Raw genomic sequence first — 26224 nt, 5'->3', positions numbered from 1 at the left:
CACCAAGTCACTTGGCTCTGTCATATCCTCACATGGTCTCTCCTATCATTGCTATGCAGACGACACACAATTAATCTTCTCCTTTCCCCCTTCTGATAACCAGGTGGCGAATCGCATCTCTGCATGTCTGGCAGACATATCAGTGTGGATGACGGATCACCACCTCAAGCTGAACCTCGGCAAGACGGAGCTGCTCTTCCTCCCGGGGAAGGACTGCCCGTTCCATGATCTCGCCATCACGGTTGACAACTCCCTTGTGTCCTCCTCCCAGAGTACTAAGAACCTTGGCGTGACCCTGGACAACACCCTGTCGTTCTCCACTAACATCAAGGCGGTGACCCGATCCTGTAGGTTCATGCTCTACAACATTCGCAGAGTACAACCCTGCCTCACACAGGAAGCGGCGCAGGTCCTAATCCAGGCACTTGTCATCTCCCGTCTGGATTACTGCAACTCGCTGTTGGCTGGGCTCCCTGCCTGTGCCATTAAACCCCTACAACTCATCCAGAACGCCGCAGCCCGTCTGGTGTTCAACCTTCCCAAGTTCTCTCACTTCACCCCGCTCCTCCGCTCTCTCCACTGGCTTCCAGTTGAAGCTCGCATCCGCTACAAGACCATGGTGCTTGCCTACGGAGCTGTGAGGGGAACGGCACCTCCGTACCTTCAGGCTCTGATCAGGCCCTACACCCAAACAAGGGCACTGCGTTCATCCACCTCTGGCCTGCTCGCCTCCCTACCTCTGAGGAAGCACAGTTCCCGCTCAGCCCAGTCAAAACTGTTCGCTGCTCTGGCACCCCAATGGTGGAACAAGCTCCCTCACGACGCCAGGACATCGGAGTCAATCACCACCTTCCGGAGACACCTGAAACCCCACCTCTTTAAGGAATATCTAGGATAGGATAAAGTAATCCTTTTTACTTGTCTATTAGTATATCCTCTCTAGGGTAGGTGGGACGAAATCGTCCCACCTACGTAACAGCCAGTGGAATCCTGTGGCGCGTTATTCAAATACCTTAGAAATGCTATTACTTCAATTTCTCAAACATATCACTATTTTACACCATTTTAAAGACAAGACTCTCGTTAATCTAACCACACTACGATTTCAAAAAGGCTTTACAACGAAAGCAAAACCTTAGATTATGTCAGCAGAGTACCCAGCCAGAAATAATCAGACACCCATTTTTCAAGCTAGCATATAATGTCACAAAAAACAAAACCACAGCTAAATGCAGCACTAACCTTTGATGATCTTCATCAGATGACACCCCTAGGACATTATGTTATACAATACATGCATGTTTTGTTCAATCAAGTTCATATTTATATCAAAAAACAGCTTTTCACATTAGCATGTGACGTTCAGAACTAGCATTCCCCCCGCAAACTTCTGGTGAATTTACTAAATTACTCACGATAAACGTTCACAAAAAACATAACAATTATTTTAAGAATTATAGATACAGAACTCCTCTATGCACTCGCTATGTCCGATTTTAAAATAGCTTTTCGGTGAAAGCACATTTTGCAATATTCTAAGTAGATAGCCCGGCATCACAGGGCTAGCTATTTAGACACCCACCAAGTTTAGCCCTCACCAAAGTCAGATTTACTATAAGAAAAATGTTATTACCTTTGCTGTTCTTCGTCGGAATGCACTCCCAGGACTTCTACTTCAATAACAAATGTTGGTTTGGTTCAAAATAATCCATAGTTATGTTCAAATATCCTCTGTTTTGTTTGTGCGTTCAAGACACTATCCGAAGGGTAAATAAGGGTGACGCGCCCGACGCGTTTCGTGACAAAAAAAATCTAAATATTCCATTACTGTACTTCGAAGCATGTCAACCGCTGTTTAAAATCAATTTTTATGCCATTTTTCTCGTAAAAAAGCGATAATATACCGTGTTTTAGTACAAAGAGAGAGAAAATAAAAACATGGGGTCGCCTCGTGCACGCGCCTCAGCTCATTGTCCTCTGATAGACCACTTACCAAAGGCGCTAATGTTTTTCAGCCAGGGGCTGGAATTACATCATTCAGCTTTTTCCCGGGTTCTGAGAGCCTATGGGAGCCGTAGGAAGTGTCACGTTACAGCAAAGATCCTAAGTTTTCAATAAACAGAGTCAAGAAGCTCAAGGAATGGTCAGAGAGGGCACTTCCTGTACAGAATCTTCTCAGGTTTTTGCCTGCCATATGAGTTCTGTTATACTCACAGACACCATTCAAACAGTTTTAGAAACTTTAGGGTGTTTTCTATCCAAAGCCAATAATTATATGCATATTCTAGTTTCTGGGCAGTAGTAATAACCAGATTAAATCGGGTACGTTTTTTATCCGGCCGTGTAAATACTGCCCTCTAGCCCCAACAGGTTAAGCTAGTGTTTTTTCACTCATACCAACTTGTCTTGGGTGACTTAGTCATAAGTCTGGGTGTACAGATAGGAGCCGTTTGTTTGTTGCGACCACAGCATGTGACATATACCGTTTCTTACTATCTGCAGGAACTCAGCTGTGTGGAACCTTGAAGAAAGGAACAGAGAATAGTGTGAGCTGTGGCAACTGCAGTTAGATGGTTGAGCCATCATGCAATCAATGTCAGCTATCTTAAATCTGCACAGACAAGCTAATCACCTTTTACCCACTGTTCCCCGCCCCTGTTTCCACACATCTACTAACTGCCGCGTAGATAAGAAGGTTGTACTTTTCTATAAAAGCTCTATAAATGTATTGCAGGCATTCTAAGGCAGCAGCGTGACAATTTGGTTTTGAACTGATGTAGCTAGCTACCTATGTTTTGTGTAAAAATGTAGGACTGGCATTTGGACGTCAACTAGCTATTGTTAGCTAGCTTTTGTGTCAATGTCAGCTGTTGTTGTCTGCTAGCTAGCTAATGGCTGAAGTTATTTGTGGAACCACATTTCCATAAACAATTACAACTAGCTACATTTATTTGCCTTTTTGTTAGCTAGCTAGCTTTCAGGTGACTTGTGTTAGCTAGCTAGCTACAGAGGCTAGCTGTTGGACTTTGGACAAGCAAGCTAATGTTAGCTAATAGAGCTGTATTGTTGCCAAGCATCCAAGTTCCTGACAAGCTTAGATAGAACTCAGAGATTTGGCTGAAAATAAATTAGCAATACCAGAAATGCTACAAAAAGGTAGCACATCATTGATTCTTAACTTCATATGTGCACGTGAGAGTGATAAATTATAAATGTAATAAAAAATGTTGCATCTACAAAATGTGTGAATCTAAAAAGTCCAATGGAATCTTTATGTAAGCTATATGTATGACTCCCTGATAAAATAAAGATAAAAAAATATATAGTGTTGTTTTAATCCAACACAAAAATTTGAGCATAATAGGCGCAGAAAATACTCCAAACTATAATATAATGGAATACAACACAATAAAATACTAAATAAAAATTGTCCAAATGACATTTTTTGAAAGTGTGTAGGTAGTGAGATGAGTTTCTCACAGTTACTTCTCAAAAAGAGTAATAATTTGAAAAGGGGCAATTAACTAGCTGGACTAGCGCATCGTTGCACCTGAATTAAAGGCTAGTGAGCAAACATTTTAGCTAGGTAGCCTAAGACAACAAAAACTAAAAAAGTGTGTACTGTATGACTGACTAATAGACCGTTCAGGGAACATGAAAGATGAGGATGGCATTAGCGTTTCTCTACAAGTTGGGTGAGTCAACATGTTTTTTATACTTGCAAGTAGACAGAAATCAGTACCATGGATAGACGCATCCTATTCAGCTTAGGTTGATCGAACTAAATCGTTTTTGGTATCTTTTAGTTGATTAGATGATGTTGAAGTGGTGATGGAATAGTGGAGGCAGCCCCTGTTTTTTTGCGACTTTAGGTAACTCTAAATCAATAGTTGTTTAGTTGTCCAAAAAAGTCGGAAACATTAACTTGCTTGACCATGCTGTAGGTCATGTAACTGTTTGTTACATGCAATGTTTTGTGAAATTCACCGGACAAATCTTGCTCTCCGGTTTTATGATTGAACAAAGGTAGTTGTTGAATTTATTATGCCACTGTCTTGTTGTCTCGGCTGTGTCAAGTCATATGAACTAACAGGTTATAGAGCAAACAACGCAATTATCACAACACATAGGTTGTAATATGGCTATTTTTCTGCCTTGGCTTCCCGGTGATTTTACCCACGTACCGGTACTGGAAGGTGTAGCTTTAGCCTCATTATTTCTCCATGGTTCTGACGTAACCTGCTCATTGCCTTGTATCAAACTGTGTGCTTTAGGCTAGTAGGCTACTTTGCTGAAGGACAAAACATCCCTGGTTTTTATTACCATCATTGTTTATTTTGTCCAGTTGTTCAAAGGGAGCGAAGGGATATGGAAGATCAAAGATGATGAAACTAGGCCTAGACATGTTATACACCACAGTAGGCATATTGTTAATAGAAGTAAGCCAAACTTACCCGATCCATCGTGGAAGCTATTCTTTCTTAAGTAACTGTAGTGTATACATTTACTGTCTTTGTCACAGCGTTCAGATAAAGAACAGCTAGACCAGAGCAATCACACCTCCTTTTAAACATCAAAACTCTATTTAAGTTGTGACAAATAAAAAGATCATGGATAAGATTTGATCTGATCTATTAAAGTCAAGAAAACGTTCAACACCCTATCCACCAAGAATCCTTTTGACTGTTATCGCCTATTTTTACCAGAGAGACACTTGGAACCCAAGTTTCTCTTCTTCCTCAATGAGGTTTAACGGCAGTTGGCATCCAATAAATGTTGCACTACCGCCACCTACTAGACTGGAGTATAACTCCCTTGTACTTTGCTTAAATAATAATAATAAAATAAAAATATAAAACTACCATCTAACTCTACACTCACTAAAAAAATCATAAATAAATACCATACTCCACTATTTAAATATATTTAGTCCTACTTCAGGCCAACAGCCACTTAACACACCCTGTAACTCTTCTGATGTCAAATCTCGCACACCCAAATACCTCTCTGCAGCTGCCACCACAACCTCTATTTTCTGCGATGGCTATTAATTCCAAAACTCCAATCTTACTGAAACATATATCACTTGTTGGTTTATCCCTTTGTGCTGGTACAGATCTACTACTCACACCACTCCTCTCAGAATCCCTCACCTTTGACTCATCTTCCTTTATTTTCTTCACAATTAACACATACCACTATTTCCCCAATGCTACACATTCCTTTGTCTCATGCCCTTCTGCACACTTCTCACACCTAGGAACCTCCCTCCTACACACTGCTGCCACATGCCCAATAAGCTTGACACCTGTAACAACGTAATCTATTCGGCACAAAAGCTCATACAGGATAACGTACAGTTGAAGTCGGAAGTTTACATACACCTTAGCCAAACACATTTAAACTCAGTTTTTCATAATTCCTGACATTTAATCCTAGTAAAAATTCCCTGTTTTAGGTCAGATCACCACTTCATTTTAACCTCTCTGGTATCATTGGGACGCTAGCGTCCCACCTCAACAACAGCCAGTGAAATTGCAGGGCGCCAAATTCAAACAACAGAAATCCCATAATTAAAATTCCTCAAACATACAAGTATTATACATCATTTTAAAGATAAACATCTTGTTAATCCAACCACAGTGTCCGATTTCAAAAAGGCTTTACAGCGAAAGCACACCATGCGATTATGTTAGGACAGCGCCTAGCCACAAGAAACCATACAGACATTTCCCAGCTAAGGAGAGGACTCAGAAAAGTCAGAAATAGCTATTAAATTAATCACTTACCTTTGATGATCTTCATCTGGTGGCATTCCCAGGACTCCATGTTACACAATAAATGTTAGTTTTGTTCGATAATGTCCCTCTTTATGTCCAAAAACCTCAATCTTGTTGGTGCGTTTAGTTCAGTAATCCAAAGGCACAAAGCGCGCTCTCAACATCCAGACGAAAAGTCAAAAAAGTACAATAAAAGTTCGTAGGAACATGTCAAACGATGTTTAAAATAAATCCTCAGGTTGTTTTTGTCATAAATAATCAATAATATTTCAACTGGACAAAAGCTTCGTCAATAGAAAAGGAGAAACAAGAAAGGTGCGCTCCCGATCATGCGCTGGACTCATGTCTGGAAATTTCCACTGTCCACTCATTGAAAGTGCTGTATCTCCCTCATTTTTCAGAGTAAAAGGCTGAAACAATGCCTAAAGACTGGCCACATGTAGAAGAAGCCATAGAGATCGTGAACGGGGTCCTAAGTCTTTGTAAGGTGGATAGGCTTTCAATTGAAAAACAGCCTTTCAAAATAATAGTACTTCCTGGATGGATTTTCCTCAGGTTTTCGCCTGCCATATCAGTTCTGTTATACTCACAGACAGTATTTTAACAGTTTTGGAAACTTTAGAGTGTTTTCTATCCAAATCTACCAATTATATGCATATCCTAGCTTCTGGTCCTGAGTAGCAGGCAGTTTAATTTGGGCACGCTTTTCATCCAAAATTCTGAATGCTGCCCCCTACCCTAGTGAAGTTAAGAATGTGAAATGTCAGAATAATAGTAGAGAGAATGATTTATTTCAGCTTTTATTTATTTCATCACATTCCCAGTGGGTCAGAAGTTCACATAAACTCAATTAGTATTTGGTAGCATTGCTTTTAAATTGTTTAACTTGGGTCAAACCTTTTGGGTAGCCTTCCACAAGCTTCCCACAATAAGTTGGGTGAATTTTGGCCCATTCCTCCTGACAGAGCTAGTGTAACTGAGTCAGGTTTGTAGGCTCCTTGCTCGCACACGCTTTTTCAGTTCTGCCCACAAATTTTCTATAGGATTGAGGTCAGGGCTTTGTGATGGCCACTCCAATACCTTGACTTTGTTGTCCTTAAGCCATTTTGCCACAACTTTGGAAGTATGCTTGGGGTCATTGTCCATTTGGAAGACCCATTTGCGACCAAGCTTTAACTTCCTGACTGATGTCTTGAGATGTTGCTTCAATATATGCACATAATTTTCGTTCCTCGTGATGACATCTATTTTGTGAAGTGCACCAGTCCCTCCTACAGCAAAGCACCCCCACAACATGATGCTGCCACCCCCGTGCTTCACGGTTGGGATGGTGTTTTTCGGCTTGCATGCCTCCCCCTTTTTTCCTTCAAACATAACGATTGTCATTATGGCCAAACAGTTCTATTTTTGTTTCATCAGACCAGAGGACATTTCTCCAAAAAGTATGATCTTTGTCCTCATGCACAGTTGCAAACCGTAGTCTGGCTTTTTTATGGATGTTTTGGAGCAGTGGCTTCTTACTTGCTGAGCAGCCTTTCAGGTTATGTCGATATAGGACTCGTTTTACTGTGGATATAGATACTTTTGTACCCGTTTCCTCCAGCATCTTCACGAGGTCCTTTGCTGTTGTTCTGGGATTGATTTGCACTTTTCGAACCAAAGTATGTTCACCTCCAATTGACTCAAATGATGTCAATTAGCCTATCAGAAACTTCTAAAGCCATGACATAATTTTCTGGAATTTTCCAATCTGTTTAAAGGCACAATTAACTTAGTGTATGTAAACTTCTGACCTACTAGACTTGTGATATAGTGAATTATAAGTGAAATAATCTGTCTGTAAACAATTGTTGGAAAAATGACTTGTGTCATGCACAAAGTAGATGTCATAACTGACTTGCCAAAACTATACTTTGTTAACAACAAATTTGTGGTGGTTGAAAAACGAGTTTTAATGACTCCAACCTAAGTGTATGTAACCTTCTGACTTCAACTGTACATATCCTAACATCACTTTACAAGGTTCTCTTCAAAAGTCCAGATATTTTTATTGGCTGAGGCCCAATAAGGTTAGCCTCGAAAATACCAGACTGAATACCGCTGCGATAGATTTGTGTGTGTCGGTTTGGTGGAGGGTGGTATGTGCATTAACATTAGTAAAGTAACACATAAAACATTGATTTCGGTGTTATTACATGATCGGTTGAAGTTATTACTTTATTCATCACAAAAGTTGTTACTCACCTGATAATGTAATTTATTACATTAAATGGAAAAAGTTACCACTATAACAATTCAACATTTTATCATATTAACCAACAAGATATTACATTTACCGGTTTTATTACATTATAAATCTAAAAGTTATTACATTAACCGTTGTTACAAGACACAACATGCATAGTTCTTACCTTGACCTCATGGATATTATTATCCAAAGTAATATTGATTAGTTTTAGGAACATAAATCAATTGAGATTTGTTTATTATTATTATAAAAATATAACATTGAAGTGATATATTCATGTTTAGAATACAATGGATTGAATTTATTGATCAATTGAATACATGAATATACACCTATTGTTGAAACATTATTCCTCGTGACATTTAATAACAATAGTATCATGAGTATATGAAAGATACAATTATTAACATACCCCTCACTCACACAGGTTCACTGTGACATTCTATGATAACATTTATCCACTCAAATCACAAATGTGTGATATTACATAGACACAGGGGTGACCTGATCCTAGATCAGAGCTGCATATTATGCTCCACAGAGGTTACCATGGTGATAAGACTAAGTCAACTGTTTAAGAATGGGAGATGGATATGACTGTTCACTAGATGTTTTCTACTGATCCTTTATTTATGGATCTGGAACAGTCCGGATAGGAGGGAGATGAAATATGTCATGCTTGTGCTTTCTGGTATTTTCTCATTGGCCCTAAATGAAAAAAGCTCCTCCCACATACAGTACCAGTCAAAGGTTTGGACACACCTACCCTTTCTAGGTTTGTTAAAACATTTTTTTACTATTTTCTACATTGTAGAATAATAGAGAATCAAATCAAACTTGATTTGTCACATGCGCCGAAAACAAGTGCAGACCTTGCCATCAAATGCTTACTTACAAGCCCTTAACCAACAGTTCAGTTCAAGAAGAGTTAAGAAGATATTTACCAAATGAACTAAAGTAAACATTTATAAAAAGTAACACAATAACATAACAATAACGAGGCTATATAAAGGGGGTACCGGTACCGAGTCAGTGTGCAGGGGTACAGGTTACATGTAGGTAGGGGTGAAGTGACTATGCATAGATAATAAACAGCAAGTAGCAGCAGTGTACAAAACAAATGAGAGGGGGGGGTCAATGTAATAGTCCGGTGGCCATTTGACTAATTGTTCAGCAGCCTTATGGCTTGGGGGTAGAAGCTGTTAAGGAGCCTTTTGGTCTTAGACTTGGTGTTCCGGTACCGCTCATAGACTGTTTTCTCTGCTACCGCAGAGAAAACAGTCTATGACTTGGGTGACTGGAGTCTGATAATTTTATGGGCTTTCCTCTGACACCATCTATTATACAGGTTCTGGATGGCAGGAAGTTTGGCCCCATTGATGTACAGGTCAGGATGCTCTCGATGGTGCAGCTGTAGACTCTTTTGAGGATCTGAGGACCCATGCAAATCTTTTCAGTCTCCTGAGGGGGAATAGGATTTGTCGTGCCCTCTTCACGACTGTCTTGGTGTGTTTGGGCCATGATAGATCGTTGGTGATGTGGACACCAAGGAACTTGAAACTCTCAACGCACCTCACTACAGCCCCGTTGATGTTAATGGGGGCCTGTTCGGCCCTCCTTTCCTGTAGTCCACGATCAGCTACTTTGTCTTGCTCACATTGTGGGAGAAGTTGTTGTCCTGGCACCACACTGCCAGTTCTCTGACCTCCTCCCTATAGGCTGTCTCATCGTTGATCAGGACTACCACTGTTGTGTCGTCAGCAAACTTAATGATGGTGTTGGAGTCGTGTTTGGCCACGCAGTCGTGGAAGAACAGGGAGTACAGGAGGGGACTAAGTACACACCCCTGAGGGGCTAACGTGTTGAGGATCAGCGTGGCGGACGTGTTGTTGCCTACCCTTACCACCTGGGGTTAGCACATCAGAAAGTCCAGGATCCAGTTGCAGAGGGAGGTGTTTAGTCCCAGGGTCCTTAGCTTAGTGATGAGCTTCATGGGCACTATGGTGTTGAACGCTGAGCTGTAGTCAATGAACAGCATTCTCACATAGGTGTTCCTTTTGTCCAGGTGGGAAAAGGCAATGTGGAGTACAATTGAGATTGCATCATCTGTGGATCTGTTGGGAAGATATGCGAATTGGAGTGGGTCTAGGCTATCCGGGAGGATGCTGTTGATGTGAGCCATGACCAGCCTTTCAAAGCACTTCATGGCTACCGATGTGAGTGCTATGGGGTGGTAATCATTTAGGCAGGTTACCTTCGCTTCCTTGGGCACAGGGACTATGGTGGTCTGCTTGAAACATGTAGGTATTACAGACTCAGTCAGGGAGAGGATGAAAATGTCAGTGAAGACACTTGCCAGTTGGTCCACGCATGCTTTGAGTAAACGTCCTGGTAATTCATCTGGCCCCGCGGCTTTGTGAATGTTGACCTGTTTAAAGGTCTTGCTCACATCGGCTACCGAGAGCTTTTTCACACAGTCATCCAGAATAGCTGGTGCTCTCATGCATGCTTCAGTGTTGCTTGCCTCAAAGCGAGCATAAAAATCACTTAGCTCATCTGGTAGGCTTGCGTCACTGGGCAGCTCGCATCTGGGTTTCCATTTGTGGTCCGTAATAGTTTTCAAGCCCTGCCACATCCGACGAGCATCAGAGCAGGTGTAGTAGGATTCAATCTTAATCCTGTATTGACGCTTTGCTTGTTTGATGGTTCATCTGAGGGCATCACCGGATTTCTTATAGGCGTCCGGATTAGTGTCCTGCTCCTTGAAAGCGGCAGCTCTAGCCTTTAGCTTGATTCGGATGTTGCCTGTAATCCATGGCTTCTGGTTGGGATATGTACGTACAGTCACTGTGAGGACAACGTCGGTGATGCACTTATTGATGAAGCCGATGACTGAGGTGGTATACTCCTCAATGCCATTGGATGAACCCTGGAACATATTCCAGTCTGTGCTAGCAAAACAGTCCTGTAGCGTAGCATCCGTGTCACCTGACCACTTCCGTATTGAGCGAGACACTGGTACATCCTGCTTTAGCTTTTGCTTGTAAGCAGGAATCAGGAGGATATAATCAGGAGGATATAATTATGGTCAGATTTGCCAAATGGAGGGCGGGGAGAGCTTTGTACGCATCTCCGTGTGTAAAGTAAAGTTGGTCTAGAGTTTTTTTCCCTCTGGTTGCACATGTCACATGCTGGTAAAAATTTGGTCAAACTGATTTGTTTGCCTGCATTAAAGTCCCTGGCCACTAGGAGCGTCGCTTCTGGGTGAGCATTTTCTTGTTTGCTTATGGCCTTATAGAGTTGTTTTTTTGCGGTCTTAGTGCCAGCATCGGTCTGTGGTGGTAAATAGACGGCTACGAATAATATAGATGAGAACTCTCTTGGTAGATAGTGTGGTCTACAGCATATCATAAGGTACTCTACCTCACACGAGCAATACCTCGAGACTTCTTTAATATTAGACATCACGCACCAGCTGTTATTGACAAAAAGACAGACACCACCACCCCTCGTCTTACCAGACGTAGCTTCTCTGTTCTACCGGTGCATTGAAAATCCCTCCAGCTCTATATTATCCTTGTCGTCGTTCAGCCACGACTCGGTGAAACATAAGATATTACAGTTCTTAATGTCCTGTCGGTAGGATAATCGTAGGACATCAATTTTATTTTCCAATGATTGCATGTCAGCAAGTAGAATTGATCGCAGTGGGAGTTTACTCGTTTCCCTACAGATTCTCAAAAGGCACCCCGTTATGCGTCCTCTTTTCCTCAGTCTTTTCTTCACACAAAAGACGGGGATCTGGGCCTGTTCCCGGGAGAGCAGTATATCTTTCTTGTGTGACTCGTTAAAGGAAAAAGCTTCTTCCAGTTCATGGTGAGTAATCCCAGTTCTGATGTCCAGAAGTAATTTTTTGGTCATAAGAGACGATAGCAGCAACATTATGTACAAAATAAGTTAAAAAATAAGTTACAAACAATGCAAAAAAATAACAAAATAGCACAATTGGTTACGGGCATGTAAAACGTCAGCCATCCTAATCGGCGCCATGTTAACAAGAAGACATCAAAACTATGAATTAACACATATAGAATCATGTAGTAATCAAAAAAAGTGTTAAACAAATCAAAACATATTTGAGATTCTTCAAAGTAGCAACCCTTTGCCTTGATGAAAGCTTTGCACACTCTTGGCATTCTCTCAACCAGGTTCATGAGGTAGTCACCTGGATGCATTTGAGCCAACCAGTTGTGCTGTGACAAGGTAGGGGTGGTATACAGAAGACAGCCCTATTTGGTAAAAGACCAAGTCCATATTAGGGCAAGAATAGCTCAAATAAGCAAAGAGAAACAACAGTACATCATTACTTTAAGACATGGTCAGTCAATATGGAATATTTCAAGAACTTTGAAAGTTCGCAAAAACTTACGCTTAAATCTGAAATTGATTGATTTCGACTGGTCTAATGTCCATTGCTTGTGTTTCTTGGCCCAAGCAAGTCTGTTCATCCTATTGGTGTCCTTTATTAGTGGTTTCTTTGCAGCATTTCGACTATGAAGGCCTGATTTCACGCAGTCTCCTCTGAACAGAGAAGGTTCAATTAAAGGTTTAAATAAAAAATACAAATACAAAAACAGTTGATGTTGAGATGTGTCTGTTACTTGAACTCTGTGAAGCATTTATTTGGGCTATAATTTCTGAGGCTGGTAACTAATGAGCTTATACTCTGCAGCAGACGTCACTCTGGGACTTCCTGTGGCGGTCCTCATGAGAGCGCTCATCATAGTGCTTGATGGTTTTTGCGACTGACCGTATACACTTTTCTTATTTGAGCTGTTCTTGCCATAATATGGACTTGGTATTTTACCAAATAGGGCCATCCTGAATACCACCCCTACCTTGTCACAACACAACTGATTGGCTCAATGGCATTAAGAAGGAAAGAAATACCACAAATTAACTTCTAACAAGGCACACCTGTTAATTGAAATGCATTCCAGGTGACTACCTCATGAAGCTGGTTGAGAGAATGCCAAGAGTGTGCAAAGCTGTCATCAAGGCAAAGGGTGGCTACTTTGAAGAAACTTAAATATAAAATATATTTTGAAATATTTAACACTTTTCTTGGTTACTACATGATTCCATATGTGTTATGTCAATAGTTTTGATGTCTTCACTATTATTCTACAATGTAGAAAATACAAAAAATTAAGGAAAACCCTGGAATGTGTAGGTGTGTCCAAACTTTTGACTGGTACTGTATGTCTATCTAATGTTTCTCTCCAGTGTGTGTTAGCTGGTGTGTTTTCAGGTTTAATGATTGACTGAAGCTCTTTCCACAATGATCACAGCTGTAAGGCTTCTCTCCTGTGTGTGTTCGCTGGTGTGTATTCAGGTGTACTGATTGACTGAAGCTCTTTCCACAATGATCACATCTGTAAGGCTTCTCTCCTGTGTGTGTTCGCTGGTGTGTATTCAGGTGTACTGATTGACTAAAGCTCTTGCCACACTGATAACAGCTATAGGGCTTCTCTCCTGTGTGTGTTCGCTGGTGTGTAGTCAGGGTGGAAGCTAGAGCAAAGCTCTTCCCACATAGACAGACAAAAGTTTTCTCCCCAGTGTGTGTTTGATGGTGTCTAATCAGGGAGGAAACTACAGCAAAGCTTTTCCCACACTGATCACAGCTATAAGGCTTCTCTCCACTGTGTGTTAGCTGGTGTCTATTCAGGGTGGAAGCTACAGCAAAGCTCTTCCCACACTGATCACAGCTATAAGGCTTCTCACCTGTGTGTGTTCGCTGGTGTATAGTTAGTTTTTCTGATAGAGCAAAGCTCTTTCCACACTGATAACAGCTATAAGGCTTCTCTCCAGTGTGTGTTCGATGGTGTCTAATCAGGGAGGAAACTACAGCAAAGCTCTTCCCACACTGATCACAGCTATAAGGCTTCTCTCCTGTGTGTGTTCGCTGGTGTATAGTTAGTTTTTCTGATACAGCAAAGCTCTTTCCACACTGAACACAGCTATAAGGCTTCTCTCCAGTGTGTGTTCGATGGTGTCTAATCAGGGAGGAAACTACAGCAAAGCTTTTCCCACACTGATCACAGCTATAAGGCTTCTCTCCAGTGTGTGTAACCTGGTGTCTACTCAGGGTGGAAGCTACAGCAAAGCTCTTTCCACACTGATCACAGCTATAAGGCTTCACTCCAGTTTGTGTTAGCTGGTGTGTAGTCAGGTTGCTTGACTGATTGAAGCTCTTTCCACAATCAAGGCAAGGATAAGGCCTCTCCCCTGCATGAATTTGCAGATGAGATTGGAAGGCGTTAGAAGCAGTGAAACTCTTCCCGCACTGAGAGCAGCAGTACGGTTTCTCTCGGGTGTGAATCCACTGGTGAATAATGAAGTCACTCCTGCTAGTGAAACTCTTCCCACAGTCAGAGCAGCAGTGTTGAGGTTTCTTCCCTATATGTCTCTGCTGGTGTTTCTTGAGGTGTTCTGATCTATAGAGACACTTCTCTGTCTCGTCAGCAACACAATGTTGTTGAGGCTCCGCAGATGACAAGCCCCTCCAACTGAGAGAATGGTTAGTGCTGTCCCCTGTGAAACAAAGACATTGAATAACTATGTTTTGGAAATATAGGTCCATAAACAAATACTATATATTTTTAAAAAATGTGTTATTTAGCAGACTCTCTTCTCCAGCGCAACTTACAGGAGCAATCAGGGTTAAGTAGCTTGCTCAAGGGCACAGACAGATTTTTCACCTAGTTGGCTCAGCGATTCGTACCAGCAACCTTTATTAGCGGCTCAACGCTCTTAACCACTAACCTACCTGCTGTCCTTATCAATATACACTTAGAGGCCAGTTTATTAAGTACACTCCCCTCGTTCACGAAACTGGATAGACAATTTGCTGGCCACTGAGTGTATGTATACTGCTTATCAATCAATTAACAGAAGTTACAGAAACAGATTGTAGTCTCATCCACCCCCCCATTGTTCTTACTTGATGAAATCAAATCTTCCTCCTCGTGTCCTTCTCTCACAGTTCCACTCTGCCCTGGTGTTTTCCTGCAGTCGACCAGCCTCACAGACACCCTCTTCAGATCCAGCAGTAAGGAGCTACCGGGAGAGTTGTGACCAGGGGACTCCAGCAGAGTGGAGGGGGATGGACTAGCTCTGTCCTGGAGACCACAGAAAGTATTGTACATAGAATATCATTAGACCAAACATTTGATTACTTTAGTCTAAATCTCTGATTGATTGGTGCATCCTTATAATACCTCCTTTCTCCTGAAGTGTGTCACTGATCACTACTTTCCACAACATTTTCAATCACTTTGCCAAATCTTTCAGATGGAAGTGGTATATATTTTTTTTTACAAATGTCAAAACTGATAACACTTGTAATGCCCCGTCTTATGTTCAGAATGTTTGATTGAGCATTCATTGGAGTTGAACATCTTTCACCCGAGTTAAATTCTGGGTTAAGTGTCAAGTAATTAGTCAACTGCTCGCTTAAGTTCTGGGTTCATAAGTGGAGAGATTAAGAGATGGAGAAGGAGAAGAACCGGAATGAGAAGCTCCACCCCCTCTTTCAAGATAACGGCCGAATGTCCCCTCCCCTTCCAACATGTGAAAGACGGTAACACCTGTGAAATCATGATGGTTCAAATAACCAGTGACACAAAACCTAAACACCAGAACTATTGCTGATCATTATCCCACTCTTGGAGCATGTTGAGAAAAATGTCAGTCTTATAGTTTCAGTATCCTACTGCAGTATATAAATAGAAGAAACCATCAGATATGGGGTATTGTGGCATGTAGTAGAAACCTACAGTAAAAAGGTATGTGTAGCCTGGTGCAATTTCTGCCCCATGCAACATTGCTCAGATCCACTTTTCTATGTGACTTGTTACTGTAACAGCATCCTCATCTAAAATTGTTGGTTTACAGCGTATCAACAACATTCAGATAATGAGTGGATTAAACTGTAATTTAACACCCAAGTATTTCAGCAGTACATTGTACACTACACCATCATTTCAAATTTCATTTTCATATATACTGTACGTAAACTTGACACTTTATAATTTTAGTTCTGTAGTTCAGTTTTTAGCAATTTGATTAAATTATAGTTAAATGTATTAACAAATGACAGGAAATCTTTTCAAAAGTAATCAATTGAAAATGGCCTAAGTGTTTTGAAACATATTTTTGTGCTTCGAGTTGTGAAAATGTACCATTGGATTGGGCTAGTCATGGGCTAGTGGGAGTGAAGAAAAGTGAACAAGTGCACACTTAGGGAGGACGGAAAGATAATTAGGGATTCCTTAAAATAGTATCTAGGCAGAGGCGGAGCTAGCGTGAGGGCCATGGGTGCGATTGTTCCTGCAGATGAATCAATAAAATACAAAGAAAAATGATGTAGACATACCATTATTTAACACTATAAGCATTATTTAACACAGATGTCTGTCAGTATACCTCCTTGAGGGGTCCCCTGGGACTGGTAGCTGCACTGCTAGTTGGCTGCTGGTGGGGGAAGGACCAGGGTATTTATTTAGTAAGTCATTTATTAGTAAGTAAGTAATTTATTATTTAGTAAGTAATTTAGTAAGTAATAGTTTAAATTAAGTTAACACACTGCCGGGACTTGAGGTAGGCCTACACTAGAAGAATCCAACAATGACACATTTTGTAGTTTTGTAATTTTAGTAATTTTACATAGTCTAATATATCTTTAGGCAGGAATTAGGAAACAAAAAACATTCAAAAGAACAGAATAGCATATTCTGAGTTTAAAGGTAGTCTCAGTGATATGACGTAGGCTATATGCACAAAGTAAACAGCATAGTGAGTCAATTTCATGGACTTAGTAAAGGTATAACTAGTTACTTTAAATAACGCCGCTTTAATAATGTTTACATATCTTTCATTACTCATCTCATTTGTATATACTGTATTCTATACCATCTACTGCATCTTGCCTATGCCGTTCGGCCATCGCTCATCCATATATTTATATGTACATATTCTTATTCATCCCTTTACATTTGTGTGTATAAGGTAGTTGTTGTGAATTTGTTAGATTACTTGTTAGATATTACTGCATTGTCGAAATTTGAAGCACAAGCACTTCGCTACACTCGCATTAACATCTGCTAACCATGTGTATGTGACCAATAAAATGTTATTTTATTTCCGGAATAACCAAGAACGTTGAACCGCGAGGCTAAACTTCTCCACTGTTTTGGTCCCATGGCTACCATGCTGGAACAACATGAAGCATACCCTTTGCACATGCGCAGATACTGTGTGTAACTGTGTGAGAGCGAAGTCTTGCATCTCGCTTATTGCAATATCTGCGGTGCTGCTTGTGCCATCATGTTGCTGAGTCTACCTTTAATGTAGCTTATTTTACAGTCACTATGCAATTTAGTATTCATTCTTATAGTAAGAATGAAAAACAAAAAACAACATTTTAAGTGAAAAGTAGGCATTGGTTTGAAGCTGAAAAAATGTATTCCCATGAGCAGCACAATCCCTACTCCACCCATGCTCTACCAAGGTTTTCCAGCACACAGCTTTGAACTACTACAGTACCTATGTTGGTCTATTGTACTTCAAACAATGATTATGCAGGTTGCTTATGAGCCAAACATTCTCAAAGAGCCCAATTCAGACTCTTAGGAGGTGCTCCCCACAATGTGATTTTTACCGCCTACAAGAATTCGTCACACACCACATTAATCCCATTCCACTAACTTTTGAAGCTTTATTTTTTATTATACTGAACAAAAATATAAAATGCAACATGAAACAATTGAATATATTTTTCTTCATATGAGGAAATCAATCAATTGAAAAAACTTCATTAGGATCTATGGATTTCACATAACTGGGAATACAGATATGCATCTGTTAGTTACAGCTACCTTAAAAAAAAGGGCCTCAAGATTTCGTTGCGGAAATTTTGTGATTTCAAATTGCCAATCGATAAAATGGTGTTTGTTGTCCGTAGCTTATGCCTGCCCATACCATAACCCCACCGCCACCATGAGGCACTCTGTTCACAAACGAGCAAACTGCTCACCCACTCAATACCATACACATGGTCTGCGATTGTGAGGCCTGGTTGGACGTACTGCCAAACTCTCTAAAATGTAGTTGGAGTCGGCATATGGTAGAGAAATGAACAATAAATGGACCTCACGCTAGCTAATGAACAATAAATTGTTGTATTCAGCATCCCTAAAAACTTGGAGACATATGTGGCATTGTGTTGTGTGACAAAACTGCAAATTTTAGAGTGGCCAATTAATTGTCCCCAGCACATGCTGTTTAATCAGCTTCTTGATATGCCATACCTGTCAGGTGGATGGATTATCTTGTCAAAATTTGTACAATTGTCGAAATTTGAAGCACAAGCACTTCGCTACACTCGCATTAACATCTGCTAACCATGTGTATGTGACCAATAAAATGTTATTTTATTTTATTTCCGGAATAACCGCGAGGCTAAACTTCTCCACTGTTTTGGTCCCATGAAGCATACCCTTTGCACATGCGCATATACTGTGTGAGAGCGAAGTCTTGCAAATTTGTACAAAACATTTTATAGAAATAAGCTTTCTGAGCATATGGAACATTTCTGGATCTTTTATTTCAGCTCATGAAACATGTGACCAACACTTTACATGTTACATTTATATTTTTATTCAGTGTATAGCTTTACAAGACCATCATGATTAATTGACCGAATGGTTTTGTAGTAGTAATGTGTAATGTGGTGCCTGCCTGTATTTCCTTAAATCTTTGTTTAAGCAATTTTACTTTATTTAACTAGGAAAGTATGTTAATAACAAATTCTTATTTACAATGATGGCCTACCGGGAACGGTGGGATAACTGCCTTGTTGCCGTGAACGACATATTTTTACCATGTCAGCTCGGGGATTCGATCCAGCAACCTTTCGGGTACCGGCCCAAGGCTCTAACCACTAGGCTACGTGCCTCCCCAATACATAACATATTTTCTTGCCGGCATTAGCCTACACCCCTAGCACCGCACCACTGGAATGGCCGTGCATGGCCGAGTTGTTGACAAATATCCAGATCGGAGCTGTAAAAATAATCAAGACGGTCAATGAAGCCAGTCAACTGGCAGAGTTGTTAGTTTGGCCACTGTTGATCTAAACAGATTTGGATAAAAGTTCAAGAAGACAGGAGAAGAAGCATACTGGAATGTATTCTGAATGTTTGAAATTGGTGAGTTTGTCCTGATGCTAGCCAGCATGCATTTGCTCACTGCAGTGCACAACGTGCTGTTTACGTGTTTATTTGTTTTCTCAACTACAGTTAGAGATGTGTCCTGTCTGACAGTGAAAAATGGTTAGCTCTTAATTAACATAGCTTGGTCTATGGAGTAGCTAGCTAGCTAGCGTTGCAAAAGTCCATTGCATTGCAAGCATTGTAAGGTAGCAGCGTGACAATTTGGTTTTGAACGGATGCAGCTATGTTTTGTGCAAAAATGTAGGACTGGCATTTGGATGTGAACTAGCTATCGTTAGCCAGCTTCTGTGTTGATGTCAGCTTTTGTTGTCTGGTTCTAACTAGCTAGCTAGCTAATGGCTGAAGTTATTTGTGTAACAACTCTTCTATAAACAATTACAGCTAGCTACCTTTCGTTGCCTGTAGGTTAGCTAGCTAGAAACTTTCAGCTGACTGGTGTTAGCTAGCTACAGAGGCTAGCTGAACTGTGGACAAGCAAGCTAATGTTAGCTATGAGCAGCTTTATTGTTGCCAAGCATCCAAGTTGCTGACCAGGTTAGATAGAATTCTTAGATTTGGTTGAAAAGATGTTAGCATTGTCAGAAATGCTACAAAAATGTAGCACATCGTTGGTTCTTAATGGACAGAAATGTGCACGCGAGAGTGATAAATTATAAATGTAATAAAAAATAGTTGCATCTACAAAGTTAGTCAAACATTTAAGTCCTATGGTCACTTTATGCAAGCTAAGCTTTTTGCTATGTAGGCACAGAAAATATTGAACGCTCAAAACTAGAATATAATGGAATCTAAAACAATAAAATAGAAACTAATAATTTTCCAAATATAATTGTTTTTGGCTGTGTGTGAGATGAGCATCTCACGATTAAATCTCAAAAATAGTAAGAATTTGAAAAGGGGCCATTAACTAGCTGGCCTGGCGCATCGTTGCCCGTGAATGGAAATTACTAGGCTAGGAGTAAGCATCTTAGCCAGGTAGCCTAGGACAATAAAAAAAACTAAAAGCTTGTATGAGACCGTTCAGGAAACATGAAAGAGGGGGATGGCAACAAAAAAAAAACTATGTATGGAAATGTATGCCTTCACTACTGTAAGTCGCTCTGGATAAGAGCGTCTGCTAAATGACTAAAATGTAATGTAAATGCATTTCTCTACAAGTTGGGTGAGACGTTTTTTTTCTTCTACTTTATGCACACACAGAAATTAGTACTATGGATAGACGCATCATATTAAGCTTAGGTTGATCGGACTAAATCATTTTTGGCAGGGGCGCATCTTTGGTTTACAAGTGGGGGGGGGCATTATTATTATAGATTTTTTATCCAGTCGTATAAACACTCCAAACAGCCTACTCGACCTCTTGGAGGCGTACGCATGGTCCTAAAGCACACCATTTACACATTTAGTATCACATTCCAATGATAAAACTAGGGGGGCCAAAAATGCAATTTCAGAATGTGGTGGGGACATGTTCACTACATCCCCAGTGAAAGTTCCGCCCCTGGTTTTTGGTATATTTTAGTTGTAACTGTAGTAGACTAAGCATAGGTGATTAGATGATGTTGAAGTTGAAATGGTTCTAGAATAGTGGAGGCAGCGCCTGTTTTCTTTTCGACTTGCGGTAACTCTAAATCAATAGTTGTTTAGTATTCCGAAATGTCAGAAACATTCACTTGCTTGACCATTCTGAAGGTCATGTAACTGTTACATGCAACATTTTTGGTGAACTTAACAGGACAGATGTTGCTCTCTAGTTGTATGATTTAACAAAAAGGTGTGGTTGAATGTATTCTGCCACTGTTTTCTTGTCTCGGCAGTGTCAAGGCATAGAAACTAACAGGTTATAACAACGCAATTACCACAACATGTAATACGGCTATTTTTCTGGCTTGGCTTCCCTGGTGATTTTACCCACACACTAGCTTCTGCAAGGTGTAAGCTCATTATTTCACCAAGGTAAAGTTGGTTTTATATTCACACATTCGGACATTCAACAGACATTTGCCAAAAGCCATTTAAGTGGTATAAATCAATAACTAATTCACCGTTTGTCACAGAAACATCAAACTAGATATGATTTATTCTATAAATGTTTAGCATACTTTTACAACCTTTGTTTTGAGGAACAATTCCAATTTTGATTTGATAGAGGGCATGTAGTCTATCAAATTTAGATTTCTAGCATATCAAAACTGGAATTTCTACTCAAAGCAACGGTTGTGAAAGTATGCTAGACATTTATTGAATAAATCATACCTAGTTTGATGTTTATGTGACAAACGGTGAATTAATTATTGATTTTTACAATTTTAAATGGCTTTTGGCGAATGTCTGTTGAATGTCCGAATGTGTGAATATAAAACCAACTTTTCCTTGGCCTCATTATTTCTCCATGGTTCTGACTTTAGCTTCTCGTTGCCTTGTATTCAACTGTGTGCTTTAGGCTAGTAGGCTACTTTGCTGAAGGACAAAATATGACATGTTTTTATTACCACCATTGTTTATTTTGTCCAGCAGTTCAAAGGGAGCGAAGGGATATGGAAGATCAACTATTGTTAAAACTAGGCCTAGACATGTTATACACCACAGTAGGCATATTGTTAATAAAAGTAAATCAAACTTACCCGATCCATCGTTGAAGCTATTCTTTCTTCAGCGTTTATTCAAATAAAAAAACGTGACAGTTACTTTCTTTGTCACAGCATTCGGATAAACAGCTAGACCAGAGCAATCAAACGTCCTTTTAAATATCAAAACTCGATTTAAATTGTGACAAATAAATGTCTGATGTAGGCTAACCTTACTTCAGAAAGATCCTGGATAAGATTTTAATGTATTAAAGTCAAGAAAACGTCCAACACCCTATTCGCCAAGAATACTGATGTCTGTTATCCTCCACCTCTACACGAGTCTGTTGAAACGACGTCCTCTTCGAGAGTCCAGATAGTTTTAATTGTCTGAGGCCCAGTAAGGGAAGCCTATAAAATACCAGACTGATTACAGCAGCGCTATACGTGCAGCGAACCAGAAAAACCTGATGTTCAATCCGACGTCTGCAGTGTCCATGCAGCATTTACAACAATGCAACCTCCGCAGTAGTCAGTGCATTACAAGCATTTCGCTACACCAGCAATAAAATATGTATGTGACCAATAACATTTCATTTGATTCATAATTCTTCCGCTTCACGGAGCAGACCAGAATCAGCGCCGTTGAGAAGGAAGTGGTCTTCTTCTTCGCTATTATGGCGGTCCGCAAATACTATAGGTGCACGCCCCCACCTAGTGTATTGGCTGTGTATCAGCCTACTATTCTGTAGTATTAATTCTTAACACTGTGAAAAACCAACTAACCCTACACCCATTACAACCTCATCAATATTCCACAACTTTGGCTCTCTGATTCTACACCAGGCCAGCAGCCTGAAAGGACGGGATATTATCGTTCAAAACACCTTGTAACTCTGCAGTAAAATATTGTACACCCAAGTACTTCTCTGCAGCTGCCACCACAACATCTATCCACTGTGTATTACATTCTATTCCTGTGGTACAGTTGACAACCATGGCCATGAACTCAAAAAAAATGAATCTTAGTGAAGCATGTTATTCCTATCACTCTCTATTGACCTCGGCCTAATCACAGAGATCCTCTCAGGATCCTTCACCCTGGACCCATCTTCCTCTAGTACTCTCTTCACTGCCTCAGCATACAACACCTTCTGCACTATTGTGATCCTGGTAACCTCAACCTGTCTTTCTCTCACCGGACACGTCTGATCTCCAGCATCATGGTACCCCTACAGTTTACACACACAACTTTTTACATCAATACTACACATTCCTTTCTTTCAGGTCCTCCTGCACACGTCTCACATCTAGGAATCTCCCTGATACACTGCTGGAAGGAAGTAGTCAAGGAAGGGAGTTTGTGTTTATACAGGAAGTCCCCCCCCCCCCCCCCCCCCCCACACACACTTACCAATCATGTCAATGTCGATCTATACAGAGCTTTAAAGCTTGCCAGCTTGTTGTTTTAAAACTCGGACATTAGTTACCGTTGGCTCATTCAGCCATCCCAATGGGAAAAATGAATGGGGTAAAATTTTGGTTTTGGAATAAATACCGAAAATAAGATTAAGCACAGGCTAAGGAGTTATTATACGTTTTGTTCTATGAGATAATAGCAGTCAGTTAATATGACCTTTATGAATTATGAAGCCTTTGTGATGTGCTTTTTATTACATAAATTCTTCAAAATTCACAATAAGTGACATTAGTTTATAAAGATTGTATAAAACATATAAGATCTCAACTGTTTACAACAGTCCTTATTTTCGGCATTTATCCAAACACCTTACAAAAATGCCATTAATTTCCCACATAGGCTTTGTCTAATGAACCATGGCAAAATTAGTGCCTATAAAAAGATGCTATTACTATTTCTCTCTATAGAGTCCCACAGTTGCCGAGTCATTATACCCATAAAACCTAGTGGCCAAACAGGGAAATGGTTCCAATTGTTTTCCACCATTCATTTTTTCCATAGGGGATTTTCCATAGGCTTACCCTGGCAAGAGGTGATTTCCCATTTTTATCAATATAGTTGGCTCTATTTAGTGTCAAATTTTGCTCATGCTAATTAGCATAAAAGTAGACATCATGCAAGAGTACAAATCCCTGCAAGCTCCTGGACTTCATCTCTAGCTGACACTTTTGCTAACAGCTATTGTGTAATTATAAAACTTGCCCATGACAGGTCACAGAATTGTCAATTTAAAGAAATGCAGCCAATTTATTCATTACTACATTTAGCTAGTGGTGTGGGGGCTGTGCTTTGGCAAAGTGGGTGGGGTTATATCCTGCCTGTTTGGCCCTGTCCGGGGGTATCATCGGATGGGGCCACAGTGTCTTCTGATCCCTCCTGTCTCAGCCTCCAGTATTTATGCTGCAGTAGTTTATGTGTCGGGGGGCTAGGGTCAGTCTGTTACATCTGGAGTATTCTCTTGTCTTATCCGGTGTCCTGTGTGAATGTAAATATGCTCTCTCTAATTCTCTCTTTCTTTCTTTCTCTCGGAGGACCTGAGCCCTAGGACCATGCCTCAGGACTACCTGGCATGATGACTCCTTGCTGTCCCCAGTCCACCTGGCCATGCTGCTGCTCCAGTTTCAACTGTTCTGCCTGCGGCTACGGAACCCTGACCTGTTCACCGGACGTGCTTGTTGCACCCTCAACAATTACTATGATTATTATTATTTGACCATGCTGGTCATTTACGAACATTTTAACATCTTGACCATGTTCTGTTATAATATCCACCCGGCACAGCCAGAAGAGGACTGGCCACCCCTCATAGCCTGGTTCCTCTCTAGGTTTCTTCCTAGGTTTTTGGCCTTTCTCAGGAGTTTTTCCTAGGGAGTTTTTCCCAGCCACCGTGCTTCTTTCACATGCATTGCTTGCTGTTTGGGGTTTTAGGCTGGGTTTCTGTACAGCACTTTGAGATTTCAGCTGATGTACGAAAGGCTATATAAAAAATAAAATAAATAAAATAAGCTAACATTAGATAGTTAATCCAGAGATTCTTACCTTTAATTAATCATTGATTGCAAGATATTAGCTGTTGTCACTTCACACAATATTGAAGTGAGTCAAAATATTCTTTACTCTTCAGCTTCTTCTGGCAACGGCCCATACTTGGTCCCTTACTCTTATTAATAATTATCAATAATCTTCACCTTTTCGAAATGTGTATTTTGGTCCTGTTTCATCCAACTGACAACACATTACATTATCAAAGTATGTTTGTCTATTTTATGTTTCTATCTGAAAATAAGTTTCACTCTTACCGTCTTCAAGACGTTGACATCAGTCCTCTGAGGTGTGTAGTGACCTCTCCAAGGAGTGGTGGTCGGGGTGGAGGTGGTAGCCCATTATGGGGTGAGGGTCCGGTCGGGGGTTCTCCCCTCCCGAGGCCTGGCTACTTTTTAAAGGTCATTTTTATTACGTTTCAGAACCACTTCTGATTGTATCCAAGAGTTTGAATATCACATTTCTGTCAATCTGAACATTCTGAAAATGTGTCTGATGGATAGCTATGAATCTAATATTTCCAATGATATATGATTAAAGGGTAAACATGAGTAATAACCTGATGTACTGTATGCTGACGTTGTTATAGGGTAAAACCTCTATGGGAAAACTGAATGGGCTGGAGGGATGAATAGAAATGGTGATAAAACACAGAAAGCTACCATTGCTGCAACGATATTACACTTTTACACATATTTTTCACTTTTTACACAGTTCAATGACAGAACACATTTTCAACTGTAGGGACATAGACCTTCATTTCTGTTTTACTATGAGACATTTTCACCCGAAGTGAGCCCCACTGAGCCCCCTGGCTCTTTGACTATAAGGCCTACAGAACAATTCAGTTTATTGTTTATCAATGCATGTGTGTGTGTATATATATATATATGATTGTACAGGTGTGTATATTTCAATAATTCAATTTTATTTTTGATGTGTGTATTGGTGTTTATTGCTAGATATTACTCTACTGTTGGAGCTAGGAACACAAGCATTTCTACACCTGCAATAACATCTTCTAAATATGTGTATGTGACAAATAGAATTTGAAGATTAGAGTGTGTGTTTGTGTGTGAGTACAGGTGCATAGGTTTGTGTGTCGGTTTGCAATTGGTGGAGGGTGGCATGTGCATTAACATTAGTGAAGTAAAACATAAAACATTGGTTCAGGTGTTATTACATGATCGGTTGAAGTTATTACATTATTCATTAAACAAGTTGTTACTCACCTGATAAAGTAACTTATTACATTAAATGGATAGGTTATTACTATAACAATTCACCATTTTATCATATTAACCAACAAGATA

The 26224-nt window shown here is 40.3% G+C and overlaps 1 protein-coding gene across 4 annotated transcripts; it reads right to left on the bottom strand.

Annotated features, from left to right (window-relative positions):
• Positions 1 to 13253: 13253 nt before the first annotated feature.
• Positions 13254 to 23204, bottom strand: LOC115207878 (zinc finger protein 2 homolog). 4 transcript variants are annotated; one of them, XM_029775414.1, is made up of 5 exons: positions 22122 to 23204; positions 21947 to 21972; positions 16516 to 16563; positions 15032 to 15209; positions 13254 to 14622 (listed from the first exon to the last, which is right to left on the bottom strand). In XM_029775414.1, the coding sequence occupies exons 2-5, from the start codon at positions 21953 to 21955 to the stop codon at positions 13298 to 13300; spliced, it is 1560 nt and encodes a 519-aa protein (XP_029631274.1). In that variant the 5' UTR covers positions 21956 to 21972; positions 22122 to 23204; the 3' UTR covers positions 13254 to 13297. The 4 variants fall into 4 exon arrangements, with proteins under 4 accessions (XP_029631274.1, XP_029631283.1, XP_029631298.1 ...); XM_029775423.1 differs by having other exon boundaries at positions 16516 to 16560; positions 21947 to 23204; XM_029775438.1 differs by lacking the exon at positions 16516 to 16563 and having other exon boundaries at positions 22127 to 23204.
• Positions 23205 to 26224: the final 3020 nt, after the last annotated feature.

This window comes from Salmo trutta, chromosome 1, assembly GCF_901001165.1.
Source record: "Salmo trutta chromosome 1, fSalTru1.1, whole genome shotgun sequence".
NCBI classification, from domain to species: domain Eukaryota; kingdom Metazoa; phylum Chordata; class Actinopteri; order Salmoniformes; family Salmonidae; genus Salmo; species Salmo trutta.
This window is presented reverse-complemented; position numbering and strand designations above follow the sequence as displayed.

Coding starts and splice junctions, on each gene's coding strand:
- LOC115207878 (XM_029775414.1), bottom strand. Junction 15,210..16,515: donor CCAGGGGACCCCTCAAGGAG/GTATACTGACAG, acceptor TGTGGTCTCCAG/GACAGAGCTAGTCCATCCCC. Junction 14,623..15,031: donor GGAAGATTTGATTTCATCAA/GTAAGAACAATG, acceptor TTTGTTTCACAG/GGGACAGCACTAACCATTCT.